The sequence below is a fragment of the Nelumbo nucifera genome, chromosome 3, assembly GCF_055504915.1.
Source record: "Nelumbo nucifera cultivar China Antique chromosome 3, China Antique-T2T, whole genome shotgun sequence".
Lineage (NCBI taxonomy): Eukaryota > Viridiplantae > Streptophyta > Magnoliopsida > Proteales > Nelumbonaceae > Nelumbo > Nelumbo nucifera.
In genome coordinates, this window is record NC_142651.1 from 56,919,077 (window position 1) to 56,937,840 (window position 18,764).

Below are 18,764 nucleotides of genomic sequence, written 5' to 3' on the forward strand. Positions count from 1 at the left end.
ATCCACTATCTCTGAAACCTTACTATCCCATAAGATCCAAGATAAATTGTGAAGAGCTATCCAACTCAATGGAAAGGAGTAAGCAGCCATGGATTCAAAAAATGATTAATCAAGATAGGAAAATTTTGGGGTTGAGTGTTGAGAAGACAAGAATTCTAGTAAGGTATGAACTTAACCGTTCAACCAAGGTTCAAAAGAAACAGGCGAAGTGTAACATTTTGAAGCTTTTACGAGAGGTAAAGAATTTCCTAAGGTTTCAAACAGCTAACAGTTCTAACAGCAGTGAAATCCTATTGAATATCAAAAGAAGATAGACAACCACATTAGATTTTTCGATATGCAGTATTTAATACCACAGAACATATAAAGGTGAAAATTATAAATGGAGGGTATCTACCACACAGTAACATATATCTCAAAAAATACAAAAAAAAAAAAATCTAAATGGAGGGTACAGTAGATGGTACTGATAATTTTTTTTCCACATAAAGTTATTTTTTCTTTGGAAGGAATGATGACAGCCTAGATTACATATGCAAACAGTACCAAATGTTTTTCTCAATGAACTTTGAAACCATGATCCTATTCTCATTTAAGTAATAGTTCAGTTCACAGGAAAATAATAATCAAGTAAACATAAAGGCATACAGGAGCAAAAAGCACAAACTGACACTAAAACATCAACAATACTTGTATGAGGTGATTTCAGCATTTGAATTCTCCAATTGCCTTTCCAGCTTTAGCTCACTTGACCATAATCTGAGTGCCTACAGAAATAATAATATGATAAAGTTAAAAATTGAAATAACCATTAACATTGTTGAGAGTGTAAGGGAATTTTTTTCCTTTTATATGTTATTGTATTAGGGAGCCTAGTTATGGGCATCTTTGTAATTTATTCATTATGTTCAAATATCAAGTTTATGGGTGTGAACAGTAACACACCTCATTCTCTTAAAAAATACTTCTCATTCTCTTCTTGTTCTCTTCTTCTCCTCTTCTCCTCTTTTCTTTTCTTTTCCCTTCCTTTCTTTATCACACAATCCTTTGTAACTTGCATCAATGCAGTACCACCACACTACAAGATTATGAAGTAAGCTAGCATCCAACGGAGAAGCTCAGATAGTTATCAAATGTTACCATCCTTATGGACAGAGTAGATAGTACAGGAATCAACAAATATATAGGTTTACATGCAAATTTGTTCTATTCATAAATATTTTGTTTACAATATTCTTTTTTGTAAAATTTCAAATGCCATACATGAGACTTCCAATCACTCCATGTGAAGTGTTTTCACCCGAGAAATAACAGAAAAATAAGAGGAGAAGAGAGGAGGATGTGTGGGTTGTGGTAGTCCTTCAACTGTTAGAGATAGGGTTTCCAATGATAAATCATCTGGAGATGGAAGAGGAAGTGGGGAAAATGATCAAACATTCAGATGTTTTGATATTTGGTGTTTAAATGAATGCCTTGATAGTCAATGGCAATGCCAAAAATTAGATTTAGATCAAAATTTGGATGACTCACTTTTTCCTAGAAATCAAGACTTCAATATCTTAAATTGGTGGAGAGTGAACAGTCCAATGCTTCCAATACTTTCTAAGATGACATAAGATATATTGATGATTCCAATTTCTACAGTTGCATCATAGTCGGCATTCTCTATAGGTGGTAGATTAATTGTACAAGACGTAGTTGCCTTGTTCCAAACGTTGTTGAAGATCTGATATGTGGACAAGATTGGTTGCCAAATTTGGATATTAGTATTACTTTGTTTTTTTAATTGACATAATAATTTTTTTACAATGCATGTATCAAAAAGTGCTTCTTTCACCTATGAAAACAAGATCTAGTGGAGTTTAATCATTAGAAAATAGTAAGAAATTTTTTTTAAGTTGTTAAGATGTGTCGAATAGGGGTAGTTTAGTCTTCTTCTGTTTATTAAGTAACTTGCTTATGTGGCTGTGTTATTAGAGTTACTCTGCCCCACACTTAAGTAAGGGCATTTCTGTCTTTGTAAACATGATTAGAAGCTAATATAGATTAAGGGGGTCGACTGAATGGGTTAACCATCAGATTTTCGACTGACCCCTCTTCTTCTCTTCCTCTTCTTCTTCTTCTTCTTCTTCTTCTTCTTCTTCTTCTCCTCTTCCTGTTCGGACTACTGTAGCAGCAGTCGAAATATGGTATCAGAGCAAGGTTCCTGATCTAAGTCAGTTGGTAAAGCACCTCAGTGTTGTTCGTGACTCTTCACTTTCGTTTCTGGTCAGTCGATGGAGAGGACTGGTTCGCCCTAGGTCAGAAACATTACAGCTTGTCTCTCTGCTGCGCATAACTCTCTTCAACAAGGAAAGTAACTTCAGCAGTGAATGGTTGATTGATATTCTCAAAGGAAGGTCGGTTCTCTCTTCTTCTAGTGTTACTTATATTTCTGGGTAGAAACCCTACAAGAAGCTGTTAGTATTGAGTAAAACCTAGAGAACTAGGTTCATTGTTGCCCTAGGTAGGGCTGTGTGTGCATTAGCCGAATGGTGTAGGGCTGCTGTGAGTTGTTGAGTGGCTGTGTGTGCAGTAGCCGAATGGTGTAGGGCTGCTGTAAGTTGTTGAATAGCTGTGTGTGTAGTAGCCGAATGGTGTTAGGGCTGCTGTAAGTGGCTGAGTGGTGTAAGGTAGAATGCAGTGAACTTGCCGAACTCCTTGTGGTTGTGTAATGCCCTCTTAAGTGTGTTGAACAAGTCTGAACTGGGTGCAGCAGATTTGGCTGTGTTGTGGTGCTTGAGTGGTTGTAAGAGGGCCTCTACTTGTGATTAATGAATGGTAAACTGATTCTTATGTGGGACGTAAGTGTGTGAAGTCAGCAGTAGTGTGAATAAGAACAAGTGTGTGCTTCCACTGTGGTGTTTAGAGACTGCAATAGGTGCTGAAATATCAAACTGTGAACAACATCAATCAGCTTGTAGCTGAGAAGTAAAGTTAGAGACAACTGTGAAAGAATACAATGGCAGCAATAGGAGATGGCTACAATGATCAGAAACCTAGTGTAGTAATTTCCTCCGACTACCTAGGGGTACAAATGACCTCAATTAAGCTAAATGGAGAGAACTATGTTCCATGGGCTAAATCAGTGGAAGTTTTTCTCAAGGCAAAGAAGAAAGTAAAGCATGTAAGAGATGAGAAGCCACCGGTTGACTCTCCAGGGTTTGATGATTGGGAACAAGAAGATGCTCAAATCATGACTTGGGTATGGAATAGTATGGAACCCAAAATCAGTGCCAACTTCATGTTCCTTGATACGGCTAAGGATATATGGGAGCATGCTAAGAAGTTATATTCTGGACAAGACAACACAACAAGAGTATATCAGCTGTATCAGGAGTACTTTGATCTACAACAAGGAACCAAAACACTAGAAGAGTACTATGCCTGCATGAAGAATATAAGGAATGAACTCAATGTCTATAATCCCCTTACTTCAGATATTCAAGTTCAGCAACAGCAAAAGGAGCAACTTGATGTTACAAGATTTTTAGTGGGGCTGAAATCAGAATATGAACCAATTAGAGCTCAAATATTGGGGGGCTCTACTCTTCCATCACTTGAGGAAGTATTCTCAAGATTTCGTAGAATTTCTTTGGGCCAGACAGAGAACCCCACACAGTATGATAGATCAGCACTTGTGACAGCTAGAGGTGGTGGACATAGTACAAGAGGGGGAGATCATTCCAGAGGGGGCCGTGGCAATTCCATGATTGGTCGGGGTGGCCGTGATTCAGAGGGAGGCCGTGGTAGAGGAAAAAATAATTCTACAAGGAAATGTACTCATTGTGGTAGGGATGGACACACAGTGAATTTCTGTTATGACCTACATGGCCCTCCCTCTAAATGGGCTAATCATGCTGTAGCAGGCGAGGTTGCTATTAGTGACAGTAAACTGGCAGACCGAACACCTCCCACATCTACATCTACTTCTGGGAGGGAGATGGTGAGTGTTCCGCGTGATGAGTATGAACGGTTCCTTCAAACTACTTCACAGCATACCACTGCCACATATGCCCAATCAGGTATTGCTTGCATGTCATCTAAAACTCCTTCCTGGATTATTAACTCTGGAGCCTCAGATCATATGACCGGGACTCCAGGTGTGTTCTCTTCTCTTTCTGAAACCTCCACATCACAAACTGTTACACTTGCCAATGGGTCCTCATCTCCCATTTGTGGTGTTGGTAATGTTGACTTGGTTTCTATCCCCTTATCATCTGTTTTATATGTACCTAAGTTTCCATTCAATCTTATGTCTGTTAGTAAAATAACCAAAGCTCTTAACTGTTCTGTTACCTTCTTTCCTTCCACTTGTGTTTTTCAGGATCTCAAGACGGGGAAGAAGATTGGTGGGGGGCATGAAGCTGGTGGATTGTATTACCTTGACGGCGGTGGATCTTCAATTGCACTTTAGACCTCCCTTACTCCTCTACAATGGCATTGTCGACTGGGACATCCATCTCTCAAGGTTCTCAAGATGTTGGTTCCATCATTGAGTCAGTTGTCAGTTTTACAATGTGAGTCATGTCAGTTTGGTAAACACCGTCGTGTGCCCTTTAGTCCGAGAGTTGAGAGTCGCATGTTGAGTCCTTTTTCTTTGGTTCATTCAGATGTTTGGGGTCCAATCAAAATTGAGTCTTACAATGGGTACAAGTATTTTGTCTCCTTTATTGATGATTGTTCAAGAATGACATGGATTTACTTAATGAAAGAAAGAAGTGAATTATTTTTCATTTTTCAAAAATTTCGTGCTGAAATACGTACACAATTTGGTGTTCCAATCAAAGTTCTCCGTTCAAATAATGGTCGTGAATATTTTCTTACTGCATTTCAACAGTATTTAGAACAGCATGGCATTATTCATCAGACATCATGTGCTTTCACCCCTCAACAAAATGGGGTGGCTGAACAGAAGAATCGTCATCTTCTTGAAATTGCTCGGTCTATGCTTCACCACATGAATGTTCCTAAACGGTTTTGGAGTGATGCTGTACTCACTGCATGTTTTCTCATTAATCAGATACCCTCTTTTATTCTTCATGGTCGGTCACCCTTCTCCATCTTGTTTCCCACTTTATCTCCGTTTCCATTAACTCCTCGTGTCTTTGGTTGTGTGTGCTTTGTTCATAATCTGAGTCCTGGAATAGACAAGCTAGATGCACGCTCAATTAAATTTGTCTTCCTTGGCTACTCTCGGACTCAAAAAGGGTACAAGTGTTATAATCCCATTGCCCGAAAGTGCTATGTCTGCCCTGATGTCACCTTTTTTGAGTCTGTTCCCTTCTTCTCCCGTCCTGAAGCACCCTTGTCCTCACCCTTACCTCCTCTTCCTCTTCCTGTCAGTGATTCAGTTCCAGAGGCTGTTGTTGGAGTAGACTCATCTCCTCATCCAGTGCAGGTCACCACTGAACGACCACCGATCCGACAAGTGTATAAACGTCGAACGACACCGGCCCCTCCTCCTACTTCTACCTCGTCTGCGGATCCTCTCATGGCTCCTATTGCTGAACCTTCAGATCTTGACCTACCCATTGCCTTACGGAAAGGTAAACGTAGTTCTACACTCCATCCCATTTCCAATTTTGTTTCATTATCTCGTCTTTCTACCTCACATCGCCAGATTGTTTCACTTTTGTCTTCTATTTCCATACCTAACAATGTTCAAGAAGCTCTTAGTTCACCTGGATGGCGGCGGGCAATGGAGGAGGAACTTTCTGCTCTTCAACATACTCAAACGTGGGAACTCACTACTCTCCCACTTGGGAAGCATGCTGTGGGCTGTAAATGGGTGTATACTGTGAAATACTTGCCAGATAGTAGTGTGGAGCGTCTGAAGGCCAGACTTGTTGCTAAAGGTTACTCACAGTCGTATGGTGTGGACTATATGGAGACATTCTCTCCGGTGGCTAAAATTGGTTCCGTTCGTGTTCTAATTTCTTTGGCAGTTATGTATGATTGGCCTCTCCTTCAACTTGACATAAAGAATGCCTTCCTTCATGGTGATCTAGAGGAGGAGGTATATATGGAGCAACCACCTGGGTTTGTTGCTCAGGGGGAGGGTGGTAAGGTGTGCAAGCTGAAGAAAGCAATTTATGGGTTGAAGCAATCTCCACGTGCTTGGTTTGGGAAGTTCAGTGAAGTGGTGAAGAGTTTTGGAATGAAGCAATGCCAGGTTGATCACTCCGTGTTCAGCTATGACTCAGAAGCTGGGAAGATTTTATTAGTGGTCTATGTGGATGATATTGTCATCACTGGTAGTGATAAATTGGGGATTGGCAAACTAAAGGCATTTCTGCAAAATCATTTTCAAACAAAGGACCTTGGAACATTAAAGTATTTCTTGGGAATTGAGGTTGCCAGGTCAAAACAAGGTGTGAATCTGTGTCAAAGGAAATATGTCCTTGATCTATTGGAAGAAACAGGACTGTTAGGTGCAAAACCGGCTGAGACCCCTATGGAACCAAATGTTAAGTTGAGCAGTGATACAGGAGAAGTATTTGAAGATCCTGGAAGTTATAGACGACTAGTGGGAAAGCTGAACTATCTGACTATCACGAGACCCGACATCTCCTTTGCAGTCAGTGTGGTGAGGCAATTCATGCAGAACCCTCGTATACCTCACTGGGATGCAGTCCTTAGAATTGTGAGGTATCTGAAAGGAGCTCCAGGCCGTGGGCTATTGTATAAACCAGGAGGAAAACTTGAAGTAGTTGGGTATACAGATGCAGACTGGGCAGGCTCAGTGAGTGACAGAAGATCTACTACAGGCTATTGCACATTTCTGGGAGGAAACCTTGTGACATGGAAGAGTAAAAAGCAGACGGTTGTAGCCAGAAGCAGTGCTGAAGCCGAATATAGGGCCATGGCTCACACTACCTGTGAATTAGTGTGGCTGAGGAATCTTCTACAAGAAATTGGGTTTCACATGGATAAACCTATGAAATTGTACTGTGACAACCAAGCTGCACTCCAAATCTCTTCCAATCCTGTCTTTCATGAGAGAACAAAGCACATAGAGGTTGATTGCCACTTTGTGAGAGAGAAGGTTCTTGCCGGAGAGATAAATACAGAACATGTGAGCTCCAATGACCAGTGGGCAGACTTGTTTACAAAAGCTCTAAGCTCAGGGAAAGTGAACTATCTATGTAACAAGCTGGGATTATATGACATATATTCTCCAGCTTGAGGGGGAGTGTTAAGATGTGTCGAATAGGGGTAGTTTAGTCTTCTTCTGTTTATTAAGTAACTTGCTTATGTGGCTGTGTTATTAGAGTTACTCTGCCCCACACTTAAGTAAGGGCATTTCTGTCTTTGTAAACATGATTAGAAGCTAATATAGATTAAGGGGGTCGACTGAATGGGTTAACCATCAGATTTTCGACTGACCCCTCTTCTTCTCTTCCTCTTCTTCTTCTTCTTCTTCTTCTTCTTCTTCTTCTCCTCTTCCTGTTCGGACTACTGTAGCAGCAGTCGAAATATAAGTAAAAAAGAATTTAATAAGATTAAAAGGTTCAATAAGAAAGATACACAGTAGAGGCGCAGGATCCAGACTCAAAAACAAAAAAGAAAAATTACAATGAGCCCAAAATAGTTGATTCTTATGCACCCCTTGCTTAGCTAAGCAATCTTCCACCCCATTTGTTGATCTCCTTTCCCATTGAAAAATAACTACCATGTTCGTGGTTAACCACTTGAATCTTCACAAAGTCCCCCTATAGGACCAAGCCAATGTCTCCAGTTCCTTTAGTCACCTGATTACCAATTTAGAGTCACCTTCAATTAACAATCTGTTAAAACCCAACTCTATAGCAAGCTTTGATCCCTATAAGTTTGCATTGACTTCCACATTAACAACATTGCCACCTCCAATGGGACCAAAGAATAAAGCAATAATTTGACCTTCTACATTTATGAAAGCTCCCCCAATACCAGAGGACCCCAGGTTGCCTAGGATGCATCCATCAAAGTTCAACTTGATAAAACCTTCTTTAGGGGGCCTCCAAGCTACCACAAGCTTATCCTTGACAGTAGTGCTTTGTTTAACTAGATCCCAATTCCGCCATAAGTCATCAAAGGGAAATTGTGAAAACAAGTCTGAGGCTTTAACCTAATTTATAGCCCTATTAAGTATACACTCCCAAACCACAACCTCATCTCTCTCCTTGTCATTGAATATTTTAACATTTCTTTCCTCCCAAATTGTCCACACTAGAGCTGCCCTAGCACACCTCCACATGACCTTATCTCTTCTCTTAGGCAACTTGAAGTTTGTAGGGTCAAATAGACTACCAATCTGCAAATGCTCTGTTAGGGACTGCCTAACTCAGGGACTCTTTCGAGGGAGCCTGCCTCCTGAATGAGAGAGAGAGAGATAGAGAGATAGAGAGAGAGAGAGATTGTATTCCCAAATCGATAATCCCCTCCTGACTTCCTTTCCTTATTTATATACTGTTGTTACAATTCTGTTATACCAGCCTCTCCACTTGTCCAGTCCACTTGTCTAGTTTGTTATTTAGTTTGTTCTAGTGGTTGGCTGTTAGTTACATTCTTTAAAGGCTGGCGTGGCCTTTTCTTGTACACTTGTATTCCCTTTATTTGTGTCTCAACAGTCCCTCCTCCCTTGAAAGCGACCTTGCCCTCAAGGTCAAGATGTGGGAATCTATTCTGTAAATCCAAGTAAGGTTCCCAAGTTGCATCCTCAATTGGGAGACCTGACCATACCACCAATGCCTCTAGTTCGATGTGATTCCCTTTGCGTATCCACCTGAAATCTGTTATCTGAGTGGGCTCAGTTTGAACTTGGCCATCTTCCGAGAATGATGGGAGGGTGGTTGTTGTTATTGCTCCTGTTTTTGGCCATTTCTTCAATAGGGATACATGGAATACAGGGTGTAATTTTGATGTTGCTGGGAGGTCAAGCATGTATGCCACCAACCCAATGCGTTCCACAATCCGAAATGGGCCGAAGTACCTAGGGCTCAGTTTGTTCCACCGGTGGCCTGCTACTGAAACTTGCTTGTATGGTTGTAATTTAAGGAAGACTTGCTCCCCAATCTGGTGCTGGACAGGCCTATGCCTTCTGTTGTACGAGTCTGCCATCCATTGTTGGGCTTGATGGAGGTGGGATTTGAGATCTTGTAACACCCTATCTCGCTGGAGGAGTTGGTCTTCTACTGCTGCTACTGTTGTAGACCCTTTTTCATATGGGAGTAGGGGAGGTGGGTCCCGTCCATATAGAGCCCGGAAGGGAGTCATTCCTGTTGCACTATGATACGTGGTATTGTACCACCATTCTGCCCAATGAAGCCACTTGAGCCACTGACGTGGCCTATCCCCTGCATAGCACCTTAGATAGGTTTCCAAACTCCGGTTGACCACCTCAGTCTGCCCATCTATTTGAGGGTGGTAGCTGGTAGATTTGAAGAGTTTCACTCCCTATAGTCAAAAAAGTTCTGCCCAGAAACGACTCATAAAAATAGGGTCGCGGTCTGAGACAATAGAGTTAGGGGTACCATGCAGTCGTGCCACCTCCTAAGTAAAAATCTCAGCCACCATGGAGGCTGTAAAGGGGTGGGACAGAGGGAGAAAATGGCAGTATTTGGTGAATCTATCAACCACTACGAGAATGACGAACTTGCCATAGGAAAGGGGGAGCCCCGTTATAAAGTCCATGGATATATCTGCCCACACTTGTGTAGGAATTGGGAGTGGTTGTAGCAGTCCTGCTGGAGACTGGGTATCCGCCTTATTTTTCTGGCAAATGATGCATTTGGCTATGAATTTTTGGACCGAATTTCGCATGCCTTTCCAGTGGAATTGGGTGGCTAGTCTCTTGTAAGTGCACAGGATCCCTGAGTGTCCTCCTACTGGGGATGAGTGGAACACTTCCAGAAGCTGCTGAATATGGGCTGAATCCTGTGGTATCACCATTCGGAGTTTATACAGCAGCAAGTTATTCTCCACTGTGTACCCTGGGTGGCTAGTAGGGTCCTCTTGGACCTGTGAATGCAGCTTGCTCAGTTGTGGGTGCCTTTCAGCTTCTTCCCTTAGCTGACCCATGATGGAACATGTTGGGCCCATGAGAAGTAATGGAAATAGTTGTGGCTGGCGTGACAGTGCATCCGCCACCTTGTTAGTGTGCCCTACCTTGTATTTAATGACATAATCGTAACCAAGTAATTTGGCTATCCATCGCTACTGTTTTGGGGATAGTACGAACTGCTCCAACAGAAATTTCAGGCTCTGGTGGTCAGTTCGTATGATGAACCTCCTTCCTAGAAGGTAGGGCCGCCACATCTGAACTGCAAGAACAATTGCTATCAGTTCACGTTCGTATACTGATTTGGTCCATTTCTATGCTGTCATTGCATTGCTAAAAAACGCTAGTGGCCTTTCTTCTTGCATGAGGACTGCACCAGCTCCTTGGCTTGACGCATCACATTCAATGATGAAATCCTTTGAGAAGTCTGGAAGTGCGAGCGTCGGTGGGGATGAGACAGTTGTTTTGAGTGTCTCGAAGGTCTGTTGGGCCTCCCTAGTCCAGCAGAACCCATTCTTCTTAAGTAAACTTGTCAAGGGGGCAGCAATCAGTCCATACCCTCTAATGAATCGCCGGTAGTACCCTGTTAAACCCAAGAAGCCTCGTAACTCCTTAACATTTTGAGGTCGGGGCCAATTTATCATGCTTGAGATCTTTTCCGGGTCTGCTGCTACAATGCCGTTTTCGACCACGTGCCCTAAATAGTGTACTTGTGTCTGTCCAAATGCGCATTTTGACTCCTTTGCAAGGAGTTTATGAGTCCTTAGCAGTTCCAAGGTGATTTGTAGATGTACTAGGTGTTCGTCCCATATAGCGCTATATACAAGTATATCATCAAAAAAAACGAGTATAAATTTGCGCAAATGGGGTCGAAATATGTCATTCATAAGGGCTTGGAACGTAGCTGGCGCATTGGTCAACCCAAATGGCATAACCAGAAATTCATAATGCCCTTCGTGTGTACGAAAGGCAGTCTTGTGGATGTCTCCCTCATGGACCCGAATTGGATGATATCCCGATCTCAGGTCTAGTTTAGAGAATATGGTGGCCCTGCCGAGTTCATCTAGTAGTTCATCGAATACCGGTATGGGAAATCGATCCTTCACAGTAATGTTGTTCAGAGCCCTATAGTCTATACAAAACCACCATGTCCCATCCTTCTTTTTTACAAGTAATACTGGCGAGGAGAATGGGCTTTGGCTGGGTTGTATAATTTTTCTGTCAAGCATATCTTGCACTTGCCTCTCAATCTCTAGTTTCTGAAAATAGGGGTATCGATAGGGCCTTACATTTGTGGGTGCAGTTCCGGGCAACAATGGAATGCAATGATCATGGGCACGTTTCGGTGGTAGTTCCTTAGGTTCTTGGAAGATCACTGAGAACTTCTGGAGTAGCTGCTGTAGTTGTGTGCGGCCTTCTTCGGATCTGCTTCCTTGGGCTAGAATGGGGCCATTCCCGTGGGAGTCTATCTGCATTAAAATGATGTGGGCTAGGCCTACTGCCTATTTCCTTAGGGAGGCGAGACTAATAGGTCCTGGAACCTTGGACAGCTGCCCTTGAATATGCACCTATGAGCTGCCCACTTGAAAATCCATGGTGAGACGGGCCCAATCACATATCACCGGCTCTAGTTGCCTTAACCATAGGACTCCAAGAACTACATCTGCTCCACTGATTTCCAGGGGGTGCAGATCTACCTCGAACTCATGTCCTTGTGTCTTCATCTTTAATTATGTGCACGTACTGTCACACACCAAGTTGCTCCCATTAGCTACGTGCACCCGGAAGGTTGTACATGGTTGGACCGGAATCCCTAGTTGTCTGACCAATGTTTGGGTAATGAAATTGAGGGTGCTGCCACTGTCTATCAGAACCGACACATGGCGCCCTTGTACCAGTCCGGTTACTCTCATAGTTTGAGAAGAAGCAAGACCGGTCAAGGCTTGCAGGGATACTTTTGGGTATTCCTTTGTCCATTGCCCCCATTCTTTGTTGTCCATTGGCTCTTTAATGTCTGTTGATTGCTCGACATATTCGGTTTCAGGTTGAAGGAAGAAAACTTGAGGGATCTTACAACGATGGCCCGGCTCAAATTTGTCTCCACATGCATAACAAAGGTCCTTTTCCCGTCAGGCTTGCATCTCAGCCCAGGTTAACCTCTTGGCTGAGTCGGGGCCTGAACCAGAGTTGGCGTCCTTGCCTGTGATTCCTACTACTGATCTGGACTCCGGTTTACCCAAGATACGTGGTTCTGGGTTCGGTATACCTGGTCTGATCGCAACTCCCAGAGGTCGATTAATCCTTCTTGCCCAATTCAGTTTGTCTTCTTTTAGTCGAGCTAATGCTGCTGCTTCAAGAACGGTGGTGGGCTGCATGGATTTTACCTCCAGCCGCAATCCTTCCCTGAGTCCACCAACAAAACTGCCGACAAGCTCGTTTTCTGGCCAGCATTGCACGCGCACAACTAATCTTTCGAATGCCATCTGATAATCTTGGACGGAGCCGGTCTATCGTAGCTTAGCGAGGCTTTCATCCTAGTTCTCAAAAGCTGAGACTCCAAATCGCATGGTTAAGGTGTCGGTGAAGTCTGCCCATGTGGCTCTTGGGTGTCGTCGCCGGTACCACTGGTACCAGACGATCGCCTCTCCTTCCAGGTGTGCAAAAGCTAATGGAACACGATCAGGTCCTTGTGTGTCGTGGTAATCGAAGTATCTTTCTGTTCACAGAAGCCAGGATGTGGAATCTCCCCCTGCGAAGATGGGAAACTCAATTCTTGCTGTTCTTGATTCGCTTCGATGACTGGTGTCACTGCGCTCTTCCTGATTCGGCGCAGGTGGTGCCTGTGCCAGTCGTTCAAGCAAGGATGCAAAGCTTTCTTTGATTTCTTTGACGTCAGCCGATATTCTTTGCATTTCTCCTTCCATGTTGTCGACTCTGTTCTCCATTGCGGATGACCTTGTACTTGGCATCTTGGCTCTGATACCAACTTGTTAGGGACTGCCTAACTCAAGGACTCTTTCAAGGGAGCCTGCCTCCTGAATGAGAGAGAGAGAGAGAGATTGTATTCCCAAATCGATAATCCCCTCCTAACTTCCTTTCCTTATTTATATACTGCTGTTACAATTCTGTTATACCAGCCTCTCCACTTGTCCAGTCCACTTGTCTAGTTTGTTATTTAGTTTGTTCTAGTGGTTGGCTGTTAGTTACATTCTTTAAAGGCTGGCGTGGCCTTTTCTTGTACACTTGTATTCCCTTTATTTGTGTCTCAACATGCTCAGTCCACCTACAACGAAAAAGACCAAAAAACTTTTCCCAAAGACCTACAACAAAAGGGCAGGAGATTAGCAAGTGGTAATTTCTCCATCAGCTCTACAAAGTATACACCAATCTAGGGAAATACTAAGTCCAGGTCTTCTCTTTTGCAGCAAGTCCAAAGCTTTTAACTTTCCAAAAGAGACTGTTGGTTCGGCTGTCTTAATAGGTATGCTTGTCTTTGTTGGGTCTTAAGTCATTAGTTGTTGGGCCTAATGTAATTTAGTGTTTTATTTGTCTAGGTGTCCCATCACTAATCAGGGGCATTCTAGTCTATTTATGTAATACTCTTATTTATAATAGAGTAGGGCCGGCTGAGAGATTCATTGCCGCCATTCTCAAATCTTCCTCTCCTTCTTCTTCTTCTCTTCTCCTTTGGCAACTGTATTCCAGCAAACATGGTATCAGAGCTCTAATCTTTCACCCGGTTACAGCCGCCGCCTCCTCTTCTAACTCTCTGTCTTTTTCTTTTTCTATCTTGGTTGCTGCAAAGAAACCCTAGGGTTGGTCGTAGAACACAGCAGGACCTACATCTAGGGTTTCCCTTGGTTGTAGGGCCCAAGGGGAGTTAGTCCCAGAAGTTGATGCCCTACTAGACTCAGTACAGCAGATTGTAGCCATTAGAATAAGAGAGATCTGTGTTGAACAGATCTAGGTGGGAGGACTGATTGCGGCAGTCCTAGAACTGGTCGTAGGGCAGATTATAGTCTGCGACAGCAGTGATTAGAACACAGCAGAAGTCAGCAAAACAGATTACAGTTTGCGACAGCAGTGATTAGAGCACAGTGCAGCCGTGTGGTGCTCGTGGTTTCAGCTCTGTTATGGGTTCTCAGGACTGAGTTTGCAGTGCAACAAGTTCCGTAAGTCTGAAACAGCTTTCTGTGTATTGTGTTTACAGCTTTGATCTTTGCAAGTAGGAGAAGATGTCTTCTATATCCGGGGAAGTGTCTTCTAGAGATGTTAGGACTGGTAGGAGGTCTCCTAATCTGGAGAATCCAAATCTGCACAGCCTGCAGATCACTAATGTCTTGTTGGATGAGTACAACTTCAGAGAATGGTCTGTTTCAGCCATGCTCTTCATCACATCCCGAGAACTCACTGGTTATTTGGACGGGCTGAAGAAGGAACCTGAAGTGGGTAGTGTGGAATATGCAGTTTGGCGTAAGGAGAATGCTACTGTTATGTCCTGGCTACTTGCTTCAATGACTCCAAGGGTAGCTAGGACTGTTCAACATTTCTCCACTACTGCCAAGATATGGGAGAAAGTGTCTAAAACTTATGGGCAGAGAAAAAATAATGCCAAAATTTATAGACTGAATCAAGACATTGCTGCCTTGAGGCAAGGGGATATGACTGTTGCAACATATTTTGCTACCTTAGAAGGACTATGGGAAGAGCTAGATCATCACCTTATTCTTGATTGGGAGAATGCCAGAGACAAGGAAAGGCATGACAAACAAATTGAAGAGGGCAGAGCATTTAAATTTTTGGCTGGCTTAGATCCAATATATGAGAACATAAGGTCCCAAATTCTGGGAAGGGATGAAATGCCAGACTTACATCATGTCTATTACCTCGTGAGGAATGAAGAGGTTAGAAGAAAAGAGATGCAAGTTGATACTCAAATTAAGCAAGCTGAGCAGCTTGTTGAACATTCGGCCCTAATTTCTACAAATCAAAAGGGGAATAAGTACTCAGACAAGAGGCATATGAAGTGCACCCACTGTGGAGGAGAAAGGCAAGTGAAAGAGACTTGTTGAGTTCTCTATCCACATCTGAAACCAGCTGCTTTGAGGAAAGATAAGAAGCATCAGAAGGGTCAAGCTGCAAGTGGGAATCTAGTTGCTAGTCATAGTGATGATAGCTCAAAACACTCATCCATAGTTACTTCTTCCCCCATGGGACAGATTGCTAATTCCTCTAGACACGGGTCCTCGGGTTTCACTGCTGATGAGGTAAAGGTACTTAGCCGGGCACTAGCCCGTCTAAGGACCAATTCTCTTGCTTCCACCTCCCTTGCCAGATCAGGTATTGTCTCTTCTTTTAGTGCAACTAGTTCTATTGGTCCTGCCTCTTGGATTATTGATTCTGGTGCAACTGACCACATGACATATATGTCTTCTCTATTTTCTTCCTATCATTTATTGTCTGGCCAAGATAAGATGAGGGTTGTTGATGGTTCTCTCTCTACCATCTCTGGGAAAGGGATGGTTGACCTAAGCAAGGACCTCTCACTCAAATCTGTTCTGCATGTTCCCAATCTTTCTTCAAATCTCTTATCTGTTTCAAAACTTACCAAGAATTTGAATTGTAGCATAACCTTTTTTCCTACTCATTGTGTCTTTCAGGACAGATTGACGAAGAGAACGATTGGGAACGGTCATGAATGTGGAGGTCTCTACTACCTTGATGCAGACATCAGCTTGGCCTTACAAACATCTACTACTAGTAGTCAGTCCAATGTGGAGTCAATAGCTAGGTTACATCTATGGCATGCTAGGCTAGGTCATTTACCTTTTTCATCATTAGAAGTGTTGTTTCCGGAATTATTCAAAGGTGTTTCAAGTCAAAATTTAGTTTGTGAAGTATGTCAGCTATCAAAACAATGTAGAACTGTTTATCCAATTTCTAGTAATGAAATTCAAGCTCATTTTGATTTAGTCCACTCTGATGTTTGGGGCCCTTCACCCCTTATTTCTATTGATGACTTTCGGTACTTTATCAGTTTTATTGATCACTACTCTCGATGCACATGGATCTACTTGTTAAAAGGACGCGATGAAGTGCCACGGGTAACCATGGCATTTTACAAAATGATTGAAACACAATTTGGCAAGAAAATTAAACAATTCAGGTCAGATAATGTTGTTAAATATTTTGAAAGATCCTTAAACCTATTTATGGAGGATGTTGGAATGTTCCATCGGTCATCTTGTGCTAGTACCCCCCAACAGAATGGGGTTGCTGAGCGCAAGAATAGACACCTATTGGAGACTGCTCGAACCTTACTATTTCAGCACAAGGTTCCCAAACACTATTGGTCTCAAGCAGTCCTTACTGCATCATATCTGATAAATTGAATGCCATCCAAGGTATTGAGGATGAAAACTCCTTTCTCTGTCCTTTGCCCTCATCTTCTAGACTTTTCTCTTCCACCGAGAGTCTTCAGTTGTGTATGCTTTATACATGTAAAGGATCCAAAGAAGACCAAACTGGATCCTATGGCTACGAAAGGAATCTTTTTGGAGTACTCTCCTACACAGAAGGGTTACAAGTGTTATAATCCAGTCACCAAGAAAAAACATGTCACAAAGGATGTGGTATTTTTTGAGTCTCAATCTTATTTTCATTCTTCCCAGAATCCTCTTCATGGGGAGACTAGCGGGATGGAAGAGGATTCTTCTGTTCCCTCCTTCTTTGTGCCTCTTTCAGCCTCGGACCTTCCATCTTCTCCTCCTGATCCTCCTAGTTGTGGTATCCCGGGTGAATCTAGTGAGGCTCCCATTGTACCAGTACTACTCGTGATGTTGCAGATGTTACAGAAGACTCCAGCAGGCAACAAAAAGATATAAGAATCACCTACAACAGAAGGAAAAAGGGTCCTCTAACTCATGAAAGCAACCAATTGGACTCGGATCAACCTGTCTCGGCAACTCTAGGTAATCCTATCACACATCCCTCTGACTTGGATCTTCCTATTGCCCTCCGTAAGCCTACCCGTTCTTGTACTATCCGACACCCCATTGCTGATTTTGTGTCTTACTCACATTTCTCTCCTCGTTATTGTTCTTTTGTGTCTGCTCTTTCTTCTGTGCATGTCCCTACTAGGTATTCAGAGGCAGTGTCCGACCCAAGATGGAAAGAGGCTATGAACGAATAAATGAAAGCCTTAATGAAAGCAGGGACTTGGGAATTAGTGGATCTACCGGAAGGGAAAAGCACTGTTGGATGCAAGTGGGTGTTCACTGTTAAGCATAGGGAGGACAGGTCCATTGAAAGGTACAAGGCCAGACTTGTAGCAAAAGGGTTTACTCAAAAAGAAGGGATTGACTACAAAGAAACCTTTGCTCCAGTAGCAAAACTCAATACAATCCGAGTTCTATTGTCATTAGCAGCAAACTTCTCATGGGAGCTACATCAGTTGGATGTGAAGAATGCTTTCCTAAATGGCGACCTACATGAAGAGGTATTCATGGATCCTCCACCAGGTTATGGGTTTGGCAGGAAGGTGTGCAGACTAAGAAAAGCATTATATGGTCTTAAGCAGTCTCCTCGAGCTTGGTTTGAGAAGCTTTGTGGGGCCATGAAGAAAGGGGGTTACACTCAAAGTGGGGCAGATCATACCTTGTTCATAAGGAAGAAAAATGGCAAACTTACAACACTTATTGTCTATGTGGATGATATGGTGATTACAGGGGATGATCAGGAAGAAATTAAAAGACTAAAGGAGTTTTAGGTTGCTGAATTTGAGATCAAAGACCGGGGCCAGCTGAGATACTTCCTTGGGATTGAAGTTGCTAGGTCAAAAGAGGGCATCTATATATGTCAGCGGAAACATGTCCTTGATCTTCTACAAGAGACAGGTATGATGGGGTATAAGCCAGCAGATACTCCAATAGAGCAGAACTATGGTCCATAGGAATCAGTAGGAGAGGACTACCTTGATAAAGAGAGATACCAAAAGCTGGTGGGGAAATTGATTTATCTGTCCCTCACTCGCCCTGATATTGCTTATGCTGTACATGTTGTCAGTCAGTTCATGTACTCTCCTAAAATCCCTCACATGAGAGTTGTGGAAAGAATTCTCAGATATTTGAAGACTTGCCCGGGGAAAGGGATTCTGTTCAGAAAACACAATAAAATTGAAGTTGAAGCATATACTAATGCAGATTGGGCTGGTTCTGTTGGGGACAGGAAGTCCATTTCCAGGTACTACACCTTTGTTGGAGGAAATCTAGTTACATGGAGGAGTAAAAAAAAATGTGGTTGCTAGATCAAGTGCAGAGGCTAAATATCGAGCTATGGCTTGTTGAATTTCTGTGGCTTAAGATCCTTCTTGGTGAACTTGGAATAAGGATCGAGTACCCTCTCAGGTTGTACTGTGACAACAAGGCTGCCATCAACATTGCAAATAACCCAGTGCAACATGATAGAACGAAACATATTGAGATAGACCGCCACTTTGTCAGAAAAAGAATAGTCTCAAGGAAACCCTGCATTCCTTATACTCCCTCCGAGATGCAGATCGCAAATGTTTTAACTAAAGGGCTAGCTTCAATAAAATTCTTGGACTTACTTGGCAAGCTAAACATGATTAATATCCATGCTTAGCTTGAGGGGGAGTGTTGGTTCGGCTGTCTTAATATGTATG

At 42.8% G+C, this 18,764-nt stretch overlaps 1 protein-coding gene across 5 annotated transcripts in view; it reads right to left on the bottom strand.

Moving 5' to 3' along the window:
- Positions 1-18,764, bottom strand: part of LOC104602111 (uncharacterized) — an 83,547-nt gene that overhangs the window by 52,440 nt on the left and 12,343 nt on the right. For all 5 annotated transcript variants that reach the window (XM_088900595.1, XM_010265680.3, XM_088900597.1 and 2 more), the window contains one exon: positions 691-767. In XM_088900595.1, the coding sequence (XP_088756721.1) occupies positions 691-767 (77 nt within the window). The remainder of the gene's footprint in view (positions 1-690; positions 768-18,764) is intronic.